At 42.3% G+C, this 26,757-nt stretch overlaps 1 protein-coding gene and 2 non-coding genes across 7 annotated transcripts; all 3 read right to left on the bottom strand.

Moving 5' to 3' along the window:
* Window positions 1-276: 276 nt before the first annotated feature.
* eif4g1a (eukaryotic translation initiation factor 4 gamma, 1a) lies at window positions 277-25,049 on the bottom strand. Of its 5 annotated transcripts, none has more exons than XM_049597677.1 (32): window positions 24,604-25,049; window positions 22,574-22,700; window positions 22,399-22,482; window positions 22,102-22,134; window positions 20,882-21,061; window positions 18,966-19,065; window positions 17,989-18,099; window positions 15,502-15,653; window positions 15,156-15,248; window positions 14,016-14,091; window positions 12,917-13,846; window positions 12,739-12,827; window positions 12,362-12,542; window positions 11,830-11,963; window positions 11,532-11,651; window positions 11,011-11,400; window positions 10,210-10,356; window positions 9,863-10,099; window positions 9,571-9,675; window positions 9,073-9,354; window positions 7,304-7,421; window positions 7,111-7,213; window positions 6,527-6,879; window positions 6,274-6,395; window positions 5,907-6,079; window positions 5,690-5,815; window positions 5,190-5,271; window positions 4,957-5,055; window positions 4,102-4,245; window positions 3,881-3,962; window positions 3,557-3,697; window positions 277-1,733 (listed from the first exon to the last, which is right to left on the bottom strand). In XM_049597677.1, exons 2-32 carry the CDS (start codon window positions 22,646-22,648, stop codon window positions 1,552-1,554), a joined length of 5,244 nt encoding a protein of 1,747 aa, XP_049453634.1. In that variant the 5' UTR covers window positions 22,649-22,700; window positions 24,604-25,049; the 3' UTR covers window positions 277-1,551. The 5 variants fall into 5 exon arrangements, with proteins under 5 accessions (XP_049453634.1, XP_049453635.1, XP_049453637.1 ...); XM_049597678.1 differs by having other exon boundaries at window positions 22,574-22,696; XM_049597680.1 differs by lacking the exon at window positions 17,989-18,099.
* On the bottom strand, window positions 9,783-9,829 carry LOC125902946 (small nucleolar RNA SNORD66). The gene has a single exon (XR_007451221.1). It is a non-coding gene; the product is annotated as a small nucleolar RNA SNORD66 (small nucleolar RNA).
* Window positions 10,872-10,944, bottom strand: LOC125902945 (small nucleolar RNA SNORD66). Its single transcript, XR_007451220.1, has one exon. It is a non-coding gene; the product is annotated as a small nucleolar RNA SNORD66 (small nucleolar RNA).
* Window positions 25,050-26,757: the final 1,708 nt, after the last annotated feature.

Genomic DNA, 26,757 nt, shown 5'->3' with positions numbered 1-26,757 from the left:
AAATGTCCCAGACAATAAGAGGAGAATAAGAATACGCGAGCATAGTGCAGAGGCTCCGCAGAGAAACACACTTCTTGTGGGTCATAAGTGATGACTGAGGAATTTCTTTCAAGTCTATACATCGTTATTTTAGGAAAATCTTGCTCAGTATATCTTTAACAAGGTCAGTTTGGAGCGTCGATATGACCACACACAAACACAAACACAAACACACACACACACACACAACCATAAAATCACTGGAGCAGCCGACACGTTTCACACAAACTCTACTCGGCAACTTAATAAGTCCTTTATTTGCAATGTTCCGTTACCTCATCTTTCCAGTTTCCGATGCAAAAGAAGCAATAATTTCTTAAATAAAGAAAGCAAAAAAAAATATTTACAAAATTCCAATACAACTAATAATCAATGGATTATCTAAAGCACCTCTCTGCATCTGGACAACTGCTGTTTCTGTTGGAAAAGGATACACTGCAATTAACATCAGCAATTTATCATTTCTGAAAAATAAAACTGAAAAAAAGAAGTTTTTTTTTTAATTATCGTTATTATATATTTACAGAACGCTCCTGAAATAAGTTTCCACTTAAAGTAGAAAAGGCTTTCGGATCATTTCTGTGTGTGTGTGTGTGTGGTTTTTTTTTTTTTTTTTAAACTTTATATATTTTCCATCAAGTCAATTTTCTGTAGATTTCAAGTTTTAACGGTGATTGGGTCATTAAGTGTCCTCTACGACAGCTCAGGTTTAAGTATAGAAGAGGTAAGGATGCAGAGTCAGTCAGTGTGGTTCACTACTGGGGATGGGAGAGGATGGCTTAGAGGAAGCATTAAGACCATCCCCTAGTAGTCAAGGTCAAAGGTCAACACTAGTCCTCCGTGTTTCGGCCCTCTATAAGTTCATGATGGGAAACAGGAAGAGAAAATAGACAACCTTTGTTTTAAAAACTCCATCCATCAAATTAAGATTAGTCCATGTACATCTGTCTATTGACGTCCACTGTATCATTAATAGAAACACACTTCAGTCATGCTGCACACTCCAGTAAGGGACAAAGACATAAGAGCTGAGTTTGGGTTGAACACACATTATGGCATGATGATACCCACGAATCAGGGAACCCACTTCACCACACGCCCTGCTGTTCGTTCTTGCAGATCTGATGGGATGTTAGGCATCATAATAATCTAGAACAGTAAAAAAGCAGCCTGTTGGTTTGTATTGTGAGAAAAAGAGTTTCGTAGTGATGTGGGATACTTCACACCTCGTCAACAAGCAATCCTGCTGAATCAGTTTTCAAGTTTATTTGATGAGGACACTTGCTGTGACAAGCAGGTGGGGAAATAATGAGGAAGCGAGAGAGGGAGGGGAGAGAGAAATGATTGTTTTCTGAGTCCATCCCTCAAAGAAAAGAAGAAAATAATAAAGATTTATCCTCATTGAGGATTGATTTGAGTCTGCCTCTCTGGCAATATTGTCCATGACTCTCTGCAGCCGCCTGCAGAGCCCCCGTCTTGCCAAAGGGGGGCGGCAGCTTTCAGTCCAGTCTTTTATTCCTTGTCAGACTCCTCCTCGGCCTCGCGGAGCCAGGTGAAGAAGGCGGTGACTGATTTTAAGGCCACCCCTTTGCCTGTTTGCTCCGCAGGGTCTTTGCTGGATTCCCATTTGTAGAAGGCCTCCTCTTTAATAACGTCCTCGTCGTACAAGGCGTCGAAGAACATGCGCAGCAGATCTGTAGAGTCAAGATACAGAAGTTAATACTGATCTGGTGATGAAAAAAAATAAAGGTTTTCTACAGAGGAGGAGAAAAGAAAGGAGCTCTACAATACAGCCCTGCATTAATATATGCGCTCACACTGTTTAGTTAATGTTAATTAATAAAACATAATTTTTGAGGTTGTCGTTTGTACGGTTTTTAAACATCTGATGACACACAGATGTACCCGCCTGTTAAAGCTACAGACCCTGGAATGATGTGTTCACTTAATGACTACCTTACTGATGTCAAAAGCTGGATGTCAAAAAATTTCCTTCAGCTAAACTCAGACAAAACAGAGATTGCTGTCATCGGGCCCCAGCACATTACACAACTAATTCTGCCTTTGGCTGGTCCCGTGGGATAATATCAAACCTGCTGCAAGACATCCTGGAGTCTGACTTGTCAGTAATTTAAGTTGTGAGCAGCACGTCACAAAGCTTTTGCAATCATGTTTCATCATCTTAGAAATATTTCAAAAATATGATCCATTTTTAACTTTTAAAGACACAGACAATTTTACACGCCTTCATCTCTTCACATCTGGATCACTGCAGCAGCCTCTTTTCTTGCCTGAATCAAAAATCTATTAATCGACTCCAGACTGTTCAGAATTCAGCTGCCATGAGACGTGATGACATCACTCCAGTTTTAGCCTCTTTACGCCAGGATGTACTTTTGAGGTCTGGAACAGTCTGCCCCAGGAAATCAGGTCGGCTGAGTCAGTGATCTCTTTTAAGTCCTTTCTTAAAACCTACTTTTATTGGAGAGCCTTTCCTGATTTTTCTTGAGTTTCAAGTTCATTTAAACTGTCTTTTATTTCTTCAGGGGTTTTTTTGCACTTGTGTTTTTATTATTCTTTTAAAAGTTGTTGTTTTTATGTCGACTGTTTTAATTACCGATATGTAAAGTGCTATGTAACCGTTTTGAAAAGCACTTTAGAAATAAAATTACCATCATTATCAAAAATTGTTAAGTAATTTCGGCTAATACACGTGTCCTGTGTCTGACATAAGATTATCATAAAATTCCCTTTCATTAATACCAATTAGCACCACGTGTCAGCATTCAGGGAGACCTCAGGACAATCTGTTGAAGATCACGTCCACATGAAGCTGCTTAAATTTAAAAACATGTTTTTCCTCTTTCTGATGTCACTTTCCCACTAACCAATCAGAACTGAATACACGCATCAGCATAAACACTGGTAGTTTAGTTTACAGTGGGGAGTATGTCAGATTTCAGGCACAAATAAATTACCACTATAATCACCACTGTTTAGTGTCATCTGTGACAGGTGTAGTGTTACGTTTAGTACGTAAAGTTTGTAACATTAACGTTTAACATTTAATGTATATCTCCCTCCAACCTCTCTGGGCAATGGGTATCATTATTTCACGCCCCCAGTTATAACGTCTAACCATGACTAGCTTGAAATCGACAAAACCAGCCTGAAAATGAAGAAAAATGGACACAGCTGCCTGAGTCTATGGAGTACAGCCGTAGAGTTATCGGACCCTGCGTGAGAGCTGGCTGATGCTATGCTATGACTGTCTGCCATTCATGTCATTAATTAAATTAACATTTCTGACACCATCTCAAACTGCGGTCTCAATAATTGCCATATTTGTATTTTAATCAACATCAGTAACAGTCAAAACCTGAAAGGTTGGAGCTCCGACAGCTTTTGTATTTAATACCAGGCTACTGTTGGGTAAGGCATTTGTTATTTTATCCACCTCTGTCCGTTTAACCCTGACACGTTACTGCTGGCACTCCACAGGTAAATAAATACTCACTTGCTGGCTGCTCCATGTGCACCATCAGAGCCTGGAGGGCGTAGAGGGCCTGCAGCTCTTTCTGCTCATCAGACAGGTATTTCTGCAGCAAACTGGCCCTCTGACTGATCTGCCGTGCATCCACCCTGTACGGGTTGTCACCTGAAACAAGGAGAGACAAACACTTGTTCAGACAAACCATGACATAATATCATTTATGTGTGCCACGAACATTTTTTACTTCCCAGAGCTCAAAAATGAATTATATCCTATGATCATCTTTGTGATAATTTTAGCCATAAAGTGACAGCCCTCATTTCTACATGCTGCATTAGTCATACTTACATATGATGGCAGACTGACACACTGATGTCATCAATGCTCGTACAAACTGGTTGGAAGCAGCTTGCTGCTCGTCCAAGTTAGCCTGAAAAAGACAGAAAGGGGAAATAACAGCTGAACAGGGGAATCATAAATTACTCATGTTTCTTTAATATTAAATAACAAAATCCTTGCATGGATTATTATACACAATATGAGCTACATCGCCGGGACGTTTAACTCACCTCAACCCAGTCGATGATGCGCTGGTTGTTGGCCTTGTCCTGGAGGAGTCTGTCCAGCTGTTTGCTGAGCTCCTCTCCAGTGAGGACCTTTTTCTTGCTGACCTCCTTTGACTCCATCTCCTCCCCTAAAGTGAACTCCACTTTCTAAATTACATAACAAAGAAAATTGATACTCATGTAAGTGATGAACTCATTAAGGTGTCTGCTTTAAATTCTTTGTTTTTTTATTGGTCAACAACAATCTCCCCACCCTTTGGCAGCCACAGTTTCCTAAAGGCTCGGACATACTTCCTGCATTGAACGTCCTCGAACAGCTGCGGTCATGCGGACATGCACAGGGTTCTATTCATAGTACAACTGACGGTCCCTATCAGCCCCCCGGCATGAAACAGGAGGGCTGGGAGGTGAGCTTACCGTCCTCCTACTGCCAACGTTTGGTAAAGGTGAAACTAAGAAGTGGCTGCTGGGCCCAGAGTGAATCTCTGCCCAATATCCAACATAAAGCCAACTTCACTGCAGTGCAGCAGCTGCAGCTGGCTTGACCGCAGTGTTTTGGACTGGACAGGAGCGTGGAACAAAAGATTCGGGCAAGCGCAGTCGGTGCACTTGCTATACATACGGTTCGCTTAATAATTTGCAGCAATTAAATATCTTCATTTATGTATCACATATACTCAAAACAAAGAGCTTATAATCCTTCTTTCTGTTATTTCCACGTGCCTTCAGCAAAACTAGACAGTAAAATAAAATAACAGTTCTATACAGCCTGATTCACTCTCAGGTCTCCAACACAGTCTGACTGGTTGTTCTAATTGTTCATGTTTAACTTGTCTTGCACTTCTGTAGCCTACAGACCTTATCAGTGACAAACTTGTTGACGTCTTCATTCTCGGGCAAGAAATCAGACCAGTTCAGCCCGCCCTCTGTCCACATGGCCCCGACCTTCTTAGCGGTCTGATGGGGAAGAAAAAACAACAATAAATGAGTCTAAACTCTCAAACTATACAAAGCATTAAAGTTTTGTTAATGTACAACAGGATGTAATGTAATGTGGATGTTTTTTTGAATTTATATATGGTAGGACCTACCATTTCTTTGCAGAGCAACTTGAGGATTTGTACGAGCAGCACACCAGCCTGCCCAAGAGGCACGAGAGGCTTAGAGATCTCCCTGTGGACACAATTACACTGAATTATGCTTTTGACCTCAGCAAGCAGTTGTTTTGTTCCCACTGTTAATAATATAATTCACTGTAGGTGACATTTAAGTATCAAAGTGTGACAGGAAAAGAGAAGAAAGGGGAATGAGACGAGAGACAGACACTTCTGTAACATTTGTGAGATGCTGACAAAGGTGTAAATTCTCACTGCAACACCCTAAAAATGTTTCTTTACATCTCACTACAAATACACAAGAATTAAAACAGATCAATCTTGTTTAATTTATTAAAATTGAGAAAAGAGAATCAGATGTTATTTATGGACAGAGCTACGGGTTAAAGGCATCAGTTTCTGACAGATCTCAATCCAAAGGATCTAAGCTTGCTTAGACTTAATTATTTGTGCTGACTGTCAGCAGTGTAGCTCACCTGAAGAGCTGTCCCATAGGGATGCCTCCCTCATGGAGCACGGGGGTAATGAGTTCAGCCAGGTAGAGCCAGATGTGAGGTATATCTATGGCCGTGTCATCCGCAGCCTCCAGGGTCTCTTCTAGCCTACGGTCCCAAAAAGCACACAGCACTTAGTCTCACTTAAAACAAAATTCATGCAACAGGATGTGCGATGGTTTTCCTGTTAAATACTCACCCTTTGTAGTACTGCTGTGGGGGCAATATCCCTGCCTTTATAAGTTGGTGCAGCAACAGGCCCATGTGCTCTCTAGCGATGGTGCTGCGCTCAAGCGTCGACTCCACGCCGTTCCGCACAAACACGTAGAGCAGCGAGGCACTGTTGAGTTCTGTCACACACTGCATTGCCTCCTGCAGCAGCCAAGGAAGAAGACATACAATGTTGGCCATCAGAGTGGTTTCATATTCCAAGCATTTGCTGGTTTAAGGATAACTTTGGTATATTTCAACCCTATTTTCCCCTGTTCTTGTCGGAGTGACTAAGGGGAAGAACAATTTTTGAAACTGGTCCAGTATTGAGTAAAATTCATGTGTCATGTTTTTACCTTCAAGTCATTAATGTGGAGGTATTCTTCGATGATGGCGCTCGACTTCTTCTCCAGCTCCTCTTCACTCAAGGCAGGTTTTGAAAGAGAAGGAGGAGGAGTGGGGGCGCTCTCACGCTTAACTGCAGAGGAAAAAAGACAGTCCAAGTTAAACATCATTCTAATCTCTGTGTGATCATAGTGTTTCCTCCAGGACTTCTTTCTGCTGTTATATCTATTTCAAATCTTCACTTTTGCTCGGTGGGTTTTTCACCTGGGAGATCTTTGCTTGGGGCTCTGTCCCGGCTTCCTCTGTCTCGGCTTCCTCGGTCCCTGCTTCCTCGGTCTCTGCTTCCTCTATCCCGACTTCCTCGGTCCCTGCTTCCTCTGTCCCTATCATCCGTCATGCTGGCCACACGACGCACAGGTTCAGTTGCGGCCCGGAGGTCTCCGGTCCTTCCGCCACGCTCCTGCGACTCCCTGCTGAAGCTTCTCTTGGAGATTTGGTTCCGAGTGCTCCTATCATCACGACCTTCCCGTCCCTCGCTGCGATCGAATCGGTCGAACCGATCCCTGTCGCGATCACCCCTGTCTCTGTCACCACCGCGCTCACGGCTCGAGCTTGACCTAAAGGTTGTAAGGGAGAAAAAAGGTCCACATTTATCACAATGTTGTGCCGTCAAATCTGGTCTCAAATCGCTCACTATCAGGATGAACACTTACAAACAGAAATGTCTAAATATCTCTTACAGTGCCTTTTACTGTTGTAAACAGTGAGGGGAGAAAGAAGAAAATACGAGCACAGCAAAAAGACAACACATTTCACTGGATAAGAAAATATCTGTAGCTGCTAAATACCTCTGAGGAGCTCTGCGATCAGAGTCAGGTGCTGACAACAACGAACCAGACTGTTGCAGGGCTGAGAAGCGGTTGAGCGTGCTGGTAGCTGGACGACCAGAATCTAAACGAGGAAAACAACAGATTAAGACTCCAACCACTTAACAGGTTAAAACCATACTGTCTTTTTTTTTTTTTTAAGAAAGTGTCTTACCCGGCTCTCCGCTTGCTGGTTTTGCTCCAGTTCCTCCACTGCTGCCTTTGCCCCAACTACCCCACATGCCTTTTCCTCCTGGAGCCAACAGCTGGTTGTTGAAGTCCAGAGAACCAGGCTGAAGGGAAACACAAAAGTTTCATTAACAAACAAGCTACATACACATTCACAGAAGTTCCAACTCATCAGGTTTAACCTCAGACTGTAACCCTCTGAAACCTAATGGAGTGCCAGCGATTTCTGCTGTCAATATCATCATTAAGATGCTGTGGCGCACTCACCAACCATGTCAAGCTAGCTTGTCAGGAGGGGGGCTAAATAACATTCCCAAGTTAGACTAAATATTTGCGAGGGAAGAACTGGCATGACCATTTTCAAAGGGGTGCCTTGATCTTTGACCTCAAGTTATCTGAGTAAAAATGGGTTCTATGGGTAAAAACATGTTCCCCCTTTACATACATGTAGGGCTGCCCCTTAACAGTCGACCAAACGTTGGTCGACCAGAGAGGTCATTAGTCAGCAAGACTTCATTGGTCCCTTAGTCACAGGGGAAAAAAAACAAACATGAAACTATTAGGAGCTGCACCTTGTCAAAATAAATAAAAATCAAAACCTATATGGGGCGTCGGTGGCTTGGTGGAAGAGCAGGCACCCCATGTACAAGGCTGTTGCTGCACCGGCCCGGGTTCGAATCCAGCCTGTGGCCCTTTGCTGCATGTCACTCCCTCTCTCTCTCTCCCCCTTTCACACTTGTCTGTCCTATCAATTAAAGGCTTAAAAATGCCCAAAAAATATCTTTTAAAAAAAAAAACAAACAAACAAAAAAAAAAACCTATATGACTGGACCACTGGAATTCAATTTGAAAGGACAGACACAGGAAGTGGCCATGCTCAGCAGTCAGACAGGAGTCACGTGACAAACCAATCACAGACACCAGATATCTTTTTGTTCTTCTGTAAATGTTCAGTCTGATAAATACTGAAAAGTTGATCATGTTAGTGCAGGGCTACCCAGAGCTTTACATCTGTCCCACAGACAATAGGCCTACACACTTATAAACAGCACCTGAAGAAGATCAGCTCTGCACTCAGGATTTAGGTAAATAGGCTCTACCATGCTTGACAAGGTTGCTTAGCAACCTCAGACACAACCTACTGCCACATTCTTGAAAGCTGGCACATAAAGGGACAGTGTTTTCCAGGCGGTTAAAGACACAGCATGTGTATGGCCCCTAATTTCCAGGGCTGGTACCTGCGGTTATTCCACAGGCTAGTTAATAACATGTCGGGCAGGAAACCCAAAGTGTGGGATCATTTTGAGAAGGTGAAGGACGAACCCAAGGTGATATGTAAACTCATCTTCATTGGTCGACTACAAACATGACGTATCATCTGAAACATGGAAGTAGCTACATGCCCATTAGCCCACAGCGTCATTAACAGGCGGCTCGCTCAGTGTGTGACATGCACTTGTAGATAAAATATAGGCCTATATTAATGAAGGTTCATTAGTACGGTTTGTATTTCTCTGTAATGTAGCACAGTGTTAACAATGTTACTGATACTATTCTTTCTCACACCTTCAACTCAAACCATTGTGTTGACCCGCCCAAAATATATCATTTAATATCGTAAACATGCAGGTGACTAGTCGACTAGCGGCCCTAAATGACGACTATTGGTCTACTAGGAGAATTCTTAGTTGAGGGCAGTCCTAGATTTTAGACAATGAATGCAGTGAAAACCTCAGTGTATGACTTGGACATTACCTTTGTGATCTTGCTAAGGCGGGTGGTGTCGATGGGTCTGTTCTTGGAGATGGGTACTGTGTTCCATCCCTCATCCTGAGGCTGGCTAGTCCGACCACCTCCTGGTGTGTGAGGGCCTCGGCCCCCCATGTTCCCTCCCATCCTGCCTCCACCTCCTTCTTTCTTGGACAGAAGCTGCTGCTGGACTTTGATCTGTTCCCTGTGCTCCTCCATCTCTGCCTCCTTGTGGATCTGGTCAATTGTTTTAGGACCCTGGTCTCCTCTACGAGGCACCCAGTTACTCTGTAGAGACAGAAGATGGTTAAAAGACAGCCTGTTTCAACACCTCTCATTTAATGTCTATATTCATGCTTCCTGTGAGATTCATAATCCCTGTGGATTACTTCACACACAGATTTAAATAATCCTGCTCAGTCAGGTACACTTCATGACATTAGTCATCACCAGAAATGCCTGTGTTGTATTGCAATATCCTTTTATGGATTAATTAATATTTACCCTTCTAAGGTCCAAGACGTCTTGTAGCATGAAGCGGATTCTGGATGAGGTTTTTCTCTCTTTGATGATCTTGTCCATCTGGTTGAAATACTGGTCCATACGAGGCTAACAGGGCACAGAGAAAAGGCAGCTTTTATGAGTCATGGCTACGAAATGTCGTCCTCAGTGTAAATGAAAAAGTGAGACTGATTTATATGTAGAGAAAAGTCTTCACAGTTCCTCAATCCCATCTCGGATAACAAGTGGCCCAGACAGGTGGAGACGGGTGTTCGTGTGTTCATGCTTCACTAACCTTGGCTTTCTCAAAGTCCAGGTCTTTGCCTATTGTGGAGAGCAGCCTGCAGAGACACTCCAGAGACTCCTCATCATGATTCTTCAGTAGTTTCACTACGCAGTCGTGCATGATGGCCTCTGTCAGCATCTTCAGCTTAAAGAGCTCGCCAATGAACTTGATGTTACCCAATGAACGGCGACGGGCTTGGTCTCTGGACTCTTCCAGCTCCACCCTCAAACGCTCACGCTCCTCTCCCTGAGGGCAGATACAAGTGGGAGTTGTTCTTAGTAGTGGAATAATAAGAAGAGTTTAGACTAAATAAACAACCTGTGGTGGTTGTGACACTACAAGACCACATTTCTTACCTCTTTGGCAGCCTCCATTTCTTTTTGCTTTTTCTCAAAGATTGCATCATCGTCCTGGTCCTTCTCAAACTCTTTCTGGCAGCGGTTGAGCAGCAGTTTGCGGAAGTTCACAAAAAGTCCTGGTTTATCTGAGGTGGGGACTTTCAACTGAAGAAGGAAAACATTAATGAATAAACATTTTTCATCCTATTGTTAATTAAATGATTTAAAGGTATACTATGCAGGAATAGTCTGTCTGTAAACAGTATCGGCAGCAAAAGTGAAAGCCAACCCCTGATTCATTACCGTTCCCTATAAATACGTTTTTCTGGCCACATGTCATTGGTTTCCGTAGCTTCCTCTTAGATGCCTGCTGCTTAAGACTGTGACATAATTTCCACATTGAATGTCTGCGGACAGCTGCGGTCACACAGACGCACATGCGGTTTAATTCATTGTAGAATTCAGGGTCCACATCAGCCCCCTGCGGTGCACGAAACGCCCAAACACAGCAAAATAGTAAGAAAACGGGCAGAGGCCAGGGTCTCTGCAGATATGAATTGAGTCACACACTTCTAGTGGGTCATATGTGATGATTGAGAGGGACTGCTTTTGTGTGAGTCTATAAATTATACTGTATTGTAATGTTTTCAGGAAAATCCTACATAGTATACCTTTAAAAACTTGACATATCAGTTTCACCATGAATATTCAGCGGCCCAGGCATGTGGCACAAAACAGAAGCCATCATTGGAGAAAATTATAAGATCCACAAAAAAATAAAAAAAATTTAAAAAAAATAATAATAATCACACAGCTTACCCCCATAAGGCAGCGGCACATGTTGGCGTAGGCCACAGAGAAGTTGGGCTCTGAGATGGCCTTCTCAAAGATGAGGTCAATGGCTCCCTTCAGCCTCTCCTCTGTGTCTATCGTCAGCTCTGTCACTTGTTTCATCAGTTCCTGAAACTTCTGAGGGGTCAGCTTGTTGAGGATACTGCGCAGACGCTTGAACAGCTCCTGAGTCTTGGCTTGTTCGGGATCCTCCTCGTCGACTTCCTCTGCGCCGCGGCTTCGAGCGCTCTTCTTCGCTGTGGGCTTCCAGGCCTTCTCAGCCTTGTTGAGCTGCACGTCGTCGCTGAGGGACATGCTGCTGATGATTTTCCTGGGCTCTTTCCTCTGACCTTGCTGGGAGCGACGTGGCCCAGGTGGCTAAAAGGAGGAGAAGATATGTGGATTCAGAGAAGTTAGCAAAGAAACCTTATTCAACAAAACAAATACACATAATTATGATCACTGCCATGATCAAAAGGGACAAGAATTTTCTTTCTTAAGAAACTCACTGGGCCTCGTGGTCCTCCCACCGATCTGCTCCCAAGGTTCCCCAAATACGAGGGAGTAAAATCAGGACCAACATTCATCATGCGAGCTGGGTCAGCGGGCCGTAGTGGAGTCTTGTTTGCCTGGAGAGAGAAAATGACTTTAGTGTTATGCAAAAATACAAAACACTGACCAGATAAGATGGACATCATGTTTCCTCATTCTCTGTCACTAAAACTTCCCCAGCGCTTCTAATTTAACATCCACTTATTTATCACAATGTCACACATAGATGACATTAGTATGAATAACATCCCCTACCTTGTCCAGGACCACATCACTGATGGTAGGCAGGCCCTCGGGTTTGTGCATACTGGCACTGATAAACTGGAAGCCCAGGAGGAACTCTCTGTCGTACCGCTTCTTCTCTTCTGGGTCTATTGGCTTCCATTGTTCTGAGAGATGAACAAGAAATGTTGCATGACACGGTGATGCATTAACGCGGTGCAACTTGTGTCTTCATATTCTTTCATGTGCCTCTTGCTTTTTAACTTTAGGTTGCCTGTGCGCATAAACAACATTGGTACAAGTGCAAAAGAGGTTGAAGGCTGAGAGCATTTCATCATTCAACATAACGGCATGGTATATAAACCTCAGTGAAAAGAGCAAAAACAAGGTCTCAAAGACGGTTACACTGCAGGAAAGGTGACTGACAAGTTACAGAAATAAGTCTGCAATGTATTTGACAGTGCTGTATGGAGGAAGACCAAACCTAAAATTGCAGATGCCTCACATCCATTACACTCAATCTATCCATCTTCTATCTTTCTGGAGAGTCTCAGTCGCAGCATACCTTCTTTGTACTGGTATTTCTTCTCAGTTGGCTCAGGTGTGGCTTTAGGCTCTGCATTCTGCTTGTCCTCTTTCTCCTCCCAAGTCTCATCAGCGACCTCAGCGGGAGGTTCAGGTGGAGCAACAGGGACAGGGTCAGCCTGAGTGGACGAGGGTTCAGGAGCAGGCTTGGCTTCTTGCTCCTGCGGCAAAAAAAAAAAAAAAAAAAAAAAAAAAACGGGAAGAGTTGAAGACGTATTATGATAACCCAGTTACTCTTCAGAGAATGCAGTGTTATAAAACTAAATATCCCCAAAAATATTATTGAAACAGCTGAAACTGCTGAGACCCCATGACCTTGTGTTAATCTTTCATGTTGTCATCTGGACTGATACACACCTCTGTGAAGGCATCCAGAAGGTCTCCAATGGCCTCCTTCTTTTTGAGCTCCTTTATGTTCTTCTTCTTCTTTGGCACAGACGTTGCAGCTTCAACAAAAGGACACAGTGTTGACATTATAATCTAGTAAGACACATATGACAATCACAAATGTGAGCCAGAATCACCTCCACCCTACCTTGCATAGTAGATTCCTCTGTAGGAGGGCTGACAGGGGCAGGAGGGGCATCCTCACTTTTTTCCTTCCTCTCTTCCTCTTTCTTCTCCTCCTCCTGCTCTTCCTCCACCTGCTCCTCCTCCTCTTGGGCTGGCATTACCGTTTTAGCCACAGGTGTGGATTCCTGAGATTGAGAAGCATCCGGCTTGTCAAGGGGTGTAGTGTCTGAAAATGCCACATCCTCAGACAGTTCCTCAGTGTCCTGAGGGAGGCCATTGGAGAGAAGAGGCTCTGCTGCTTCAGCCGGTGTGGGTTCAGGTTCAGGGGCAGGGCTCGGTGTTGTGTTCTGTGTCTGTGGAGCAGCTGGTTCCTGTGCAGAGGGTGGAGGCGGAGAAACTTCAGTTTCTTTCTTTGTAGCCGTTTCTTCTTTTGCCTCAATAACAGGGGTAACTGTTGCATCAACCTCCACTGCAGGTTCCGACTTAGCGCTGGCCACCTGCTCCTCTGTTTCCAATTTCTTCACTTCCTCTGTTCTCTTTTCCTCCTTCTCTGGTCCCTTCTCAGCTGGAGCTGGGGCAGTCTGTGGTTCTTCCATTTTCACAGGCGCCTCTTGTGCTGCTAATGATGCTGAAGGGACGACAGGAGCGTCTACTGTGTCACTAACTTTAGTATCAACTTTATCTACTGCCTCAGCAGGAGGAGGAGTAGGTGCTGCTGCTGCTGCTGCTGCTGCTGCTGCTGCTGCAGGGAGGGAAGAGGGAGACTGCTGGTCCTTTATCAATGGGGACGGCACCTCGGCAGCAGCTGTAGGGGCTACACATTGTGCGGCTAACTCAGCAGGTGGTGTCATCTGGTTGTCCATTTCCTGTTTGGCCTCCACCACAGGCTCTGTATTTACTGTCGCAGGAGGAGGTGGGGTTTCAGCGCAAACGGGAGGCTCCATGTTTTCATCTGGGCAGTGAAACACATGAAATAATCACAAAGAGGAAAATCTGAAACACTGCCACCTTCTGGGGATCAGGGCTGCACAATATATCAAAAATTTATCTTCATCACAATATCAACATTCGCGATAAAGCTATCACAAAAGACGGCTTGCACTGTGACAGGAAGTACTCACCTCTTCTTGTCACTGTAGTGGCAGGCTGTGTAACTTCACCGTTGGTCTGTGCAGGACTTGAATCTGCTGAGGAGGCCTGCAATCACAAAACAGTATTAAGTATTATTTAAGGTCCCATATACACAGATCACAACCATTTTTTAATTACATCCATGCCTTTAATGTTATCCATCACAACATCTCTGCAATGCAATGAAATAACTTTAAATTGAGACTACATCAAAGACATGTTGATTTTACTCTGTGATCATTTTGAAGGCCGTAGTGTGTCCTGCTGTTGAAGCGTTTTGCATTTCGTTTAAGCCCAAGTATTTCTTATGTTTGCTGAACCCAGCTGGCAACTCATGTACTTGCAAGTTGAGGCAGACTAGCCTAAAAATATAACACAGCTCAAAGCATCAGTGAATATTTGTATGCCTTTGCTTCAGCTTTGTATTGTTTGTTCTGTGAAACGTGCTACACTTGTGCTGTGCTGATAATAAGACGTTAGCACAGAGATGTGAAAACATGTAATTACCTCTATGAAAAGTAAATAAGTTGGGAGCTGGTGTGCAAAGAATTTCTGAGCTGTGCTTTGTTTTCTCCGACAATGTGTCCTTTGTTCATACAAACACACCAAATGTCCTTTCTTCTCTTCATATTTAGAGTACAGTCGTGATGTGCTCAAAGTGTACATTTTTTAAATCATTATGTTGTTATTTGTAATTAAAACGAAAGACATAAATAATACATTTTTGTTTTATATTTGGGAAAATTACTACGTTGTCAGATAAGCCAATTACCAGTTCAGACAAAATAAAAGTCAGAATTACAGATCTTATTTCATTTTTTCTCCAACAATTTGAGTTTCACAGTTAGAGTCGCCTGTGCTTTAATTTATTTAACACACATATGGTACCTCAAGTCAGTAAAGAATAGCTGACAACAATTTGGATTTCTAAAATGGGAAAAAGTAAACCTTTATCCCAGATTAACACAAACATGAGTCATTATATAATAAAGTGAATAAACTTAAAACTTAAACTAAAATTATTAGTACTCAGGACTTACAATCGATACAACAATTTTATCTTTAACTACGTACACAGCCATGCTTGCTTCAGATCAGAGTTTAAATGAGTCATTAAAAATGCTTCGTACCTGTGGGGGAGTTGGCGTGGTGGTGGACCTTCCACCTGACATGATCTCCTCTGTGATATCACGCCCGCCCTGGTTAGGGTCTCGTATCCTTATCTATAAGAAGACCATGCAAGTAATACGTATTAGTTAAGTTTCCACAAAACATGTATCCAACATTAAAATAGAGACAGTATGTAAAGGATGCTGCCACTACTGATCTATAGCTGCCACCCATCATGATAAATACTGTTGTTATTTTCAGGTAAAAGGGAAAGTTCTACAGTGAACACACAATACACTTTCTGTCCATTCATTTTTTTTTGACCTCAGACAAGAGGTGCGCTGCCCTTTTGTTGTGACACACTACCGGTTTGCGTTCTCTCTTTGGTGGCCCTTGTGACTGTGCCGGCGGTTGCTGAGGAGCTGGGGCTTGTGGCTGTTGCTGGGCAGGGTTGATCATGACCGGCGCTGGCTGGACAGACGGAGAGTACTGCGGCTGAGCTGGATAGTATGCTCCTGCTGTAACAGTAAAATTAGGCAAACAATTAATGAAAAGTTAACAGCACTCAGGTGAAAGACGCAGCTTCCCATTCGAATAAGCGTCGATCCAGGATTCACAAGATTTTTTTTCTTTGTATTTACGACCAAAAACATCTTTATTTGCCATGTTTTTCATAAAGAACACGCAAAGTGGTTTGTGGGAAGGTTCTGTTCATATTTCTACAATAACACAAATTAAAACTCACATACTGCAATAACAGAGTGGAGATTCCTGTAGGAGCAGAGAAATATAAATCCACACCAAGAGCCTTAATGAGGTGTGTGGATTACGATGAACGAAATATAAACTTAAAGCTAATCGTCATTCTGGTTTATGCGTTCTTCCTCTAGTGATGCTGAATTTAACTGAACGAATGAAACCGTTACAGGAAGCTTGTGTGATTGTTTAAGTTATTCATTCTTAAAAACACTAGCATGAAATTGGTTACAATACAGTCTTTTGAAGTGACAACCTTCACATCCAAACTGTGAAGGTCGGACAGAAGCAGCATGTTAAAGGGAACCCCCCCCCCCCCCCCAAAAGCTGAAGGATATTGTTTAAGCAACTGACGACAGCACAGGTTTGGATGATTTGCATGTGAAAGGAAGTCTTTTAAATAACCTTTACAGCCTAGAAATAACCTTTATATAAAATGCAACTATACTGTTCACTGCTGTCCACAACCTGATATGGTATACACTGCACTGACACAGTATGAATGAATAAAAAGTGTACTTTCTGGTAGTATAATCATCATTCAGAAAAACCTTCACTACTGCATTAAAGAGGAGATAAAACACTGAACACGATGACTCTGGTTAGTTTGATTTTTACTGAAGGAAAGACAGAAAATAAGAACAATATATCTTTCAGCAAGCTAGTTGGTGATGTCACAAGGATGCTTCATGGTTCATCTTAGTTGTTGAAGCAGGCCTGGTAAACTTGGTACTGTAAAACATGTTTTGTCCTTTGATGATGAAGAACTGAGGTTTGGGATTGCTTGTATGGATGTGCAAAAGCAGGAGATGAGTCATTACAACGCTAAATAGAGGAATACTTTTAGTTAATGATCTAAGGCAAAGCTATCATCATCAACTAGGCTAATGTTATAAGCCGATTCTGTCGCAGGAGGGAGCTCTTCATTTCCAAAATTCTACCATAGAGCCAGCAAGATGTTGGTGGTGTCTCCATGGCAAGGAAAAAAGTCCATTACGAACACTGAGAAGAGGGCTGCCACCAGCAGCTATCTAACCCGACCCCCACAAGGAGAAGGAACAACTTCAAGTGGTGTTCAAGTGGCGCTAAACCCAACCAAAGTCATACCGCTTGTTTATTTTACCACTGCTTGGTGATGCAGAAAATGACGACTGTGGACTCAGTTTTTTAGTTGGGAATGATGTTGATCATGATATAAGGTGGCTTGTGGATGTAAAAGCTGGGTTAGGCTTACATTAGCTAAGTTAGCTGAGACATGATAGTGATAACGTGAAGTTAGAAGCACCTCACTTTGTTGTTTTGGTCTGACAACTTGACTCCTTTATTGGGGACACTGGTAGAGCATGTACTTCATGTGGAGAAGTGCAGCTGCAGTAACCTGACACTGAATAACATGCTAGTCAAGTACAAGCAGTCTTTCACGTTCGCCACTGTCATCTGGCTCAATGGAAGCAGGTCTTACCCATTTATATAGTCTGGCTCAACAGAAGCAGGTCTTACCCATTTATATAGTCTGGCTCAACAGACGCAGGTCTTACCCATTTATATAGTCTGGCTCAACAGAAGCAGGTCTTACCCATTTATATAGTCTTATTGGCTCAAAAGGAATTGCCAATTGTTTTTTACCTTTGTCAATGGTTCTCTGTATCTCATCCAAACTGTCAAACTCCAATTTATCAACACTTGACTAATCTTAGGTACAGTGCTGTACTCAGTGCTCCTAGCGAACCACCATTCTCATGATGTCACTGACTAGCTTGTTGAAAGATGGCTGTGCCCTTCTGGCAGAAAAGAGAAATACTAGTTACTAGAGAAATCTAAATGAATCCAATAGTTTGATTGCAGTGTCATATCTTGCTTAGGGTAGACATCAAAGGAACCACAGTCATATATTGTTCAGTTTTTCATCTCCACCTTGAAGATATTTACAGTGGAATTCATGTGTTTTGTATATTTGACCTTCACTTTGCATCCCAAGTAAACATGTGTTACCAAAATAGGGTAAGAAAAAAAAAACACTATCAGAGACAGGAAGTGCCACAGAGATTTTTGCCACTAAAGCCTGCTGACCAACACACAAGCACACACACTACTCACCAGGGTAGCGCTGGGAGGTGAGAGGAGCACCGTGGAGAGAGAGACGGCCGTTCTCTCGGCCGCCCCCTCTCCCCCCACCACCCCGCCTCTCCCTCGCAGCAAGAGAGGGCTCTGAACCAACGCAGCAAACGAGAGGAAGGGAGTGAGGGGCGGGAGAGGGAGGAAAGAAGGAGAGAGGGCAGGAAGAGACAGATGCAGAATGAGTTAATGAGAGGATCCAGAGGAAGCAGGGTGTTAAAAAGGTCCCATGAAATGAACAATGTCTTTAATGTGCCTTGTGTTCCTGGCTGCATATTATTCTTAGGTCAGTGTTTTTTTGTATATCTTTAACAATGCCTCATATTTTAAACAAACAAACAAACAAAAAAAAATACAACATTTGTACTCATTTTAGCAAATGAGTATTTGCAGCGGTGACACAAGTCAGAAGTGTGTTTGGGGTGGCATTTTCAAAAAAAATGTTTTCTCAAAAGTGCAGTGGCTGCTCCATTACTTAGATGTTTGCTTTCCATTTTTGTCTCTCTTCTAGATGTTTTTTAATTCTCATTAATATGCAAATTAGGTAACTCCTAACATTAAATCCCACCTCAACAGCATGTTAATATGGATATACATCCAGCAAAAGGAAAAAAAAAGCCATTTCATGGAACCTGTAAGGCAGTGTCAGGTGAGACTGCAGATAGAAAGAACACAGGCCAAAGCAGAATCAAGCCAGACCACATGCAACTGGCAGTTCACCACACACAGCAGTGTTTTGACCCAAAAAGACATGTAACACACCAACCAGCCAAGCAAAACCACAACACAGCCAGCGATGCCTCATGGGTAAAGAAGTGCTCAACTAATATGGATTAAAACTACATGCTTAAAATCTCTGTTAAATGTTCTGGTGTTTGAGATTTCACCTCTTTTAACTGATAATCCTCCGTGTTTATGGTTGTGCTTGGTTGTTGTTGGTCTTAGTCAAAAACCCTTACCATAAGCAGAGTATTCAGCAGGGCTAGTTCCCGGATAGAAGCCTGCTGTACCGCTTGTCACAGGATACTGCTGAGTAGGAGGCATGTATGGGGCCCGGTACTGCAGAGACAAAATCAAGAGTCAGAGACAACAACAATAGATGGAACAGTTAAGTAGGGAGAGCATCAGATAAATCTCTGCCATCTCCACAGTAACATACTGTACTGGCTCCAACAAGATGAGACCCTTTTTCTAAGAACTGTTTTTTGGAGATAAGAAACTCACACATTTGTGTGGCTCTTTGTTTTCAAATGTACCTACGCCTTCATTGTGTCTATCAGTCACATGCTCACACACTCTCCTGTTCAGCGCTTGGAAGCATAAAGACTGATTTTATCTGGCTGTTAGCATTTTTCAGCTTCCCATTATGACATTTTCTGACACTGGTAATTCTTGGCTGCTTGACAAATGATTCGGTCCCCGATCTGTCTTGTTGGAAGAGGCTTTCAACTAATTTTCATTTGCCAAAAATTTAATTTCTCCAAGACAGCAAAACCAGCTAAATGAGCCATCAGTAACTAGAGTAGGTTAAACTGGGCTGACTAAACAAATTTAGCTTAAGCTCACTCTGTCAGGTCAGGCACCCTCTTCTATTCAAAGAGAACATCTACAGTTGTTACAGCTCAGGCACATTTTTTTTTGGCGTCACTGGGCAAAAATCCCATAATAAACTCTGAGCATACTGTACTAAGGGAAAATGAGAGAAAATCAAACTTCTGAACCTTTTCTTGGCTCTGTTTTCAGGCTTTAGAAAATCTAGCTTTTGCCCCGAGACTTTGGCCAATCACAGATCATTTCACGGAGCGGGCATTCCCATAACTGCAGATATGCGCGCACGTCTCTTCGGTGTAAGACTGATTTAATGGCAGAGAATCCTACAGAGAAAGTTGCTACTCCAGCCAAAAAAACAAAGATGGACTTGACAAAAAGAGTCTAAGAGAGATTCTGACATAAAAAAATGAAAAGAAACAAATGTCAATTTAAACAAAGCTTTTAAGAGATAGAGCTAAAATGTTGATAAAAGGTAAAGCCTTCTGCTAACCAGAGCCAAAAGCTCATAGCTTTGGCTTCAAGTTCACTTTTAGGTAGCTAACTTTAGCTAGAGCCTCGAATGACAGTGTGTCCTCAAACTCACTCCCAGCTAGGGCTACAACTATTATTGCGTTACAATATATATCTATATATATAATATTATACGATGATTATTTTTGTTAATGAATAATCTGCCTATTATTTTCTTGATTAATATTTTTTTGGCAGTAAAATGTGAAAAGAAAAAAATATATATATATAAAATGCCCTGTGTAATTTCCCAGAGTCCAAGGTGACGTCTTCCAACCATCCAACAATCCCAAACTATTCACTTCATTATCATCTATAACAAAGAAAAGCATTAAATCTTCATATTTAGGAAGCATCTCCAATTATTTGGCTCTTTTGCTTTAAAAAAGAAAGAAAGATGAAAACGAGTATTTGATGATCAAAATAGTTGGCAATTCATTTTCTGTCGCACAGCTCTACAGGGAAATAAGAAACCAATTTATAGGAAACACTGGATAACTGTATTAAGTGTGTGCATGTCTGTCTGATGGGAGGGGCTTAGGACAGCGAGGGGAAAGCTGCAGGAAGAGGGTGTATTTTCAAATTAAATTGTTTTCCCCTTTACCTTTCCAGATTTCTGCCTACCTCAGCTTGAACATGTAAATGTCTTTGACCTTGACCTCCACTTTTTCAAATGCTATTTCTTCAGAAAAATGCTGTCTTATATTTGTACCACTACAGTAATATAATTTGCATGTACGCAGTCTGATGTGGGAGGGCTGTGGGGTAGACCAGTTATATGTCTGTCACTGCACCAAACAGAATGTGAACCAACCTGTCCTGGGGGGATGAAGTAGCCCTGAGGGGAGCTAGCAAAAGACAGCTGCTGCTGGGAGATCATCATCATCTGGGAGCTGGGTGGGTAGACATGGGCAGGTCCAACAGGTCGCGGGCCACTACTTGTCTGTACCCTTGGAGCACTGGTGGCCATGGCTGGTCGGTTCTGATAGTAACTCTGGAGAACAGGTGAGGGAGAACAAAGGAAGAGGGATGAAGAATGCAGAACTGCACAAGCAAACCTGTTGCTGTGTGTGCATTGAGTATCTTAACCATGGTGGTCCTAACCCATGTGTTCTGCATGTGTGTGTCCAGTCACACACACACACACACACCCCTAATCTCAGCTGGAAGCACTCACAGCAACTGCCAATGTCTACAACAAGTTCAGCTCTTGGGTTACACTGAGTCCAAAGTGTACTGAATGTCATATCTCCCTGCTACACTGAGGTTAGCCCAAGTTAAGAGGGGGGGAGAGGGACGAAGAGAAAAACTGTTACCTGTAATGCTCTGTATCCACCCTTCAGCCGCGCAACATATGAGCAGAGAGCAAGAGAGGGAGTGAGATTAAGGTGAAAATGAGGACAAGAGACAATGTGGAAGGTTGAGATAACAAGGTGTAAGAAGGAAGAGTATGAGAGGCAGCAGCAAAATATCTCTCAGCCATGAACAGTAAGCTCAAACAACCATAGCTGTACACATGCATCTCTGTAGAGGTCTGCATAGAAGTAAGCACCCCTCATGTCCTGCGGGTCCCAGTTTTGAGTGGTAAAAGAATCACTTTAGGGGCTGCAGGCGCATGCGGGCGTTGAAACAGTGTTAGAATACTACAGGTACTAAAATCCATTCACTTTAATATCAACCTGCTAAGCTGTTATTCTGTCATTATGACGGCAGGTTTGGGACGATGTCTTGCAAATGCAAAGAAGTATGGGGGTAAAAATGTGGGTATGTGCAGGATGAATAAAGAATAAATAAGGCCTGGGTGGAATCTGCTATCAAAAAATTGCAATCCTGCAACAACTTAAAAAAAATGGCACAACTTCAGACACAGACATATGCATTTCCATCATGAGATATAGAACTCAATGTTACTGGACCTCAGGGAAAGTTAAACACTACAGCGTTCTCATCCAATACTCCAACACGTGGAACTGAAAGCATGCATTACACTAAGGAGACAGTGGGGATGTGCGGAAAAGTGAGGGGTGTTAGTACCTGTTGGTGTAAAGTACGGGGGCCTGCAGCAAACTGGGAGGACAGCAGAAGAGAGGAAAGAAGTCAAGATTGACATTCAAGGAGAAACATGGCAAATAGGCCATAACACACACACACACACACACACACACACACACACACAGATTTAGCCAAAGCCTTATTGCAGAAGCCGCCGTGTCAGAAGTCTTTGTGAAATAGTAGGAAAGGGAGGGTTTCCATATAGAGCAAAATATCACACACCCAGACACTGAATGCAAAAACCTAAGCAGAAAGAAAAAACCATGCTGTGAACAATACCTGTCTTGGCGTTGGTGCAGAGTTCATTTGTGGAGGTGGGGTGGCAAAAACAAGAGAAGGGGGCTGTCCAGGACCGTAGGCGGCCTTCAGAGGAGAGAAGGGGGGAAAAATACATGTTACCAAACTTAAGTTTACCAAAACAACTTCTACATTCTACAAGGTCAGTTGTTCTCACCTGTGTCAATCCAGGGGATGGGGCAGGGTTTGGGACAGAAGTGGGTCCCGTTATAGGCTGTGGTGGTTTGTTCATTTCACGTTCTTTTATGGTTCTGCATTAGGGTGGCCTTGTGTTGCCAGCCTTTCTGAGGAAGAGAGGAGCAAGATATTGAGAAAAAAAAGCTCAATTAAGCACTGACCAAGTGTTAAATAAAGGCAGTGAGGGGAAATGCTTCCAGTTCAAATTTGATCTCCATTAAGCATGATAATTGCAGCCATACGGGTTAGATATCGCTTAACACAGTACGAAGAAATGAACCTTAAGTGTGGCATCATCTAACCAAGCAGTGAGGGTGTGGTCTGTGGTTTCGCCTATGATAACGACACCACCTCCCACGATCCCTCACTTGCATGGCTCATGTGTGCAGTCTTATGAGCAATTAGTGTTGACATCCTCTGCAGATTCCTTTTACCTGAACACATGGCAATGGACTCATGTTTTAACCTTCATCTGAAATAGTCTGTTGATGAGTAGAAAAGGGGTCAAAGTGGCTATTAGATCATTTAAAAAGGGGGGTTGTAAAAAAAGAAACACATTCATAATGATCATGACTTAGCCAAACAGCAAAAAGCAAATAGCTAATGGAGATGAATTATGACAGTTTGGAGATATACTTCCAATTCATATGTGCCTGCTACCAAATTACTTGGATTGGTCTGGTTTAGAGTGAATTTAAGAAAATGGATACCTCAGGTCAAAGTTCATTTACTGTGTTAACAGTGGCTCCAATGCCCCCTGGTTGTGCTAGCTACATGTGCAAATAATCCACTCAAATAAGTCGGCATCCGTTTCCAATTTGACCGCAGTTATCAAGAGTCATCACTGGTGTATAGGTAGTGGGATAACTATGACATGGTGGAATTAATAAAATCTGATGAATACTACTCACTAGCAGACGTGTCATCCACCATCCACCTGCTGACACAGGAACTATCGTTAGCTGCTAGCTAATGCCATGCTTCTTTTACACAGGGCATCAATGTACAAAGCTACCATATGGTTCTGTCAGCAGAAGATGGCTAACAGTTTTATGGAGCGCGATTAAATGTGACATGCAGTCCAGCAAGGCCTTCATATTGTGTTTTGGCTAAGTTATAATATAAAATGACATTTTGCTGGCCCGCTAACGGGGCAGCATTCCCGGCCGGAGCAGGTTAAATCGTTAGCCGACAGCCGGCTAACATTACGTGTCCTACTATCATAGACATTTTGCTTAGTTACGCTACGTGGCTGAACGCTGAGTCCACATTCAACCTTAAAATACACAGAGCTCACTTTGATAGTTTCCCTGTGCTGATGGACAACATGTTGAGCAATCGAATCTAGAGAACAGCAAATAAGCCGGTCCTAGCAATAATGTTGCAACACTTGACACACCGATTAGGTTACAGTTAAGCTAATGTTGGTTAACGTTAGCGGTTTAGCCCAGCCCTGTCCTACGAGGTGTATTTAATTACAGGCCCAGCAAGGTCCGCCAGCAAATGAAACCACCAACCTGACAATAAACTTGAGCCGATATGGTGCTAACAAGACAACTGGCACCAGGGTTTCAGCCAAACCGTTACCATCGGGGCGTTAGCTCCCAAACTCAGTGAAAATCATGTTAAACCAATGACACTGTGAGCGTTGGTGCTAACTGACGAAGCGTTCGGTGATAACGGTAACGTAACCATATGAAGATTAGCCACATGAGCGAGGGACCCTGGCTGTCAGGTTAACGTTAGCTAAGCAGCACTAAAGAATGCCTCAAGGTTAAATACCTACCTTGTAAATAACATTAAAACACTCAGATTAATTTGGTTTTATCCGTTTTCGTATTCTGGGCGAGATTAGCACGCTAGCTATCCCAGTGTTAGGACTGACAGCCGGCGGGGCCTGTTCAGCCAGCTAACATTAGCTAGCTAGCCTGTGTGCCTTTGACAAAAATGAAGCCGAGCTCGGGTGTACTTCAAGCTAGCTTTACCGCCGTCAGTTGGTTTTATTCTTACCAGGAATCAATAGTGAATATGTTGTAAGATGGGAACTCGGGGATTCAGCCTCTGATCAGTCTTCTGTTAGTGAAAGTAGTGGTGTTGTAGTTCCCTTGTCCTTTACTCCAAAAGAAAAGTGATGCCCTTCTTGGCTATTGACTTAGCGAGCTAGCTAGCAGACCGGCAGATGGGGTGAGTGCTACTACTGTCACTTCGGTTTAAATCCCCGGGCGAGCAAAAGTGACAGTGCTCAAAATCTAATAATATAGTACTTCGGGAGTACTATTGACAATTCCGATGGCCCCGAAAAAAGCCTCTGGACCGGAGGTCCATGATCAAGGCGTCGATGGTGACGGATTGCCGGTTAGGTATGTACACAACTGTCGCATCAGGAGGCTCAGAGCGAGGCCATAATGCGATGTTTCTGGTCTATGGAGCCGGTGCGCCTCCAAGTCGCATGGGTAACTTCCGGGAAAATTAAATTTTGATGCCGTTTCCTTGGTCATGTGATACAGGAGCTCAGATCAATTCATCAGCCATTGCTTCACAATAAATTGGTATTAAAGCAGCAGAAGAATGTAAGCAAGAAGGCTGCCATAGAAAAGACTGGATTTTTATTTTATTTCATTTATTTTATTTTATTCCTATGTAGGCTATTATACTCAAGTACTTTGGTACAAGTTGAGTATTTCCATTTGGTGCTTTTTCATACATCCACTTGTAATCCCAGGGAATATTGACCTTTTTATTCCACTACATTTGCCTGACAGCTTTAGTTACTTTTCAGATATTTTTTCACTCCCTTCCTCTTCATTAAAAACCACTAATCTACAGATGTGTTGATTCTCTCCCTTTTAAGGTAAATAAACCCTCCTGGATCAGCTGCACACTTCATCACCACAAAGCAGGAAACAGGGCTGTTTTTCTGACACTATGAAAAGTTGATGTTTCAGAGGTGTGTGGTTCTCTGCATTGCTAAAGATTAAACTATCCAACAGTAGGCCATAACAGATGTTACTGAATTTATAGTTGACACCCTCTCTCAGAAATATTATATTTGGGTGCTACGATTACTGTGGCAAACATATGAATGCATTTTTCCTTATTAATCTAATTTTACTTCTTGCCAAATTTCACATTCACAAATGTAAACTCACAAATAAAACTTAAATTCTTTGTATTTATGAAGGAAATACAACAATTTTTTCATCCTCACACATCAAAGAAGCTATCAAAACAGTAAATGTATGCACTATTTTTATAATCTTTAAGTGAACCTTTCAGCACAAGTTGCTCACATCTTAATGTTTACTTTAATGTATGTTAGCTTTATTTTGCTTTTGTTATGTTTTTCTGCTTGGTACAGCTTTAATTTTGTCTTCTCAGTGTTTCACTTGTACATGTATGATACTGTTCTTGTTCTGTTTCTGCTTATATTGTATGGTAAAAGATTGAAATCTAAGACAAAATCAAATTAAAGAGTAAAATAAAGAAAATAACTGAAGAAGTAGGCCATATAAATGAGTTATAATGAGCACAGCTTAAAACACCTACAGCAGTAAAATGAACTGTGATGCAGCAGTAATATTATATATCCAAAAATATCATATATACTCATAAAGTACTGACAGGAAATGTTTTACTATACAGTGAATACTTTGACTTACGTATATTTTTTCCAAGCACAGGGCTCTTACTTGTAGTAGTGGAATATTTTCATAGTACTTTTACTTAAATAAAGGATCTGAATACTTTTTACACCACTATATTTAACGTACTATATAAGCTGAAACTAACACAATATACTCATGTCATGCATTTCACAAAGTCTGTGGTGGTACTGGCTTTACTATGACAGAATGTGACACAGTAGTCTAGTATTAAGTATTAATATTGTACTCCTTAGTGGTGAGGGATAAATAGAAATTTATGAAATAAAAGATAAAGTCCGCACACCAGAAGCTGCTCCTTGAAAATTTATTTAGATGTAACCTTTCGGGCTACTGCCCTTCATCAGACATAAAGCAAATGTGAATACACCTCCATATATACAACCCCTTAGGGTCACCTGACACAATCAGGTGATAAACTACAGGTGTGAGAAAATTAGTAATATTATCAATCAGAAAGAAAAAATCTTTCTGATTGATGAGAAACAATCTTTAAATACAG

The sequence above is a fragment of the Epinephelus fuscoguttatus genome, linkage group LG15 (assembly GCF_011397635.1).
Source record: "Epinephelus fuscoguttatus linkage group LG15, E.fuscoguttatus.final_Chr_v1".
NCBI lineage: Eukaryota > Metazoa > Chordata > Actinopteri > Perciformes > Serranidae > Epinephelus > Epinephelus fuscoguttatus.
The sequence above is the reverse complement of the archived record's forward strand: the minus strand, read 5'-3'. Positions and strand labels throughout refer to the sequence as shown.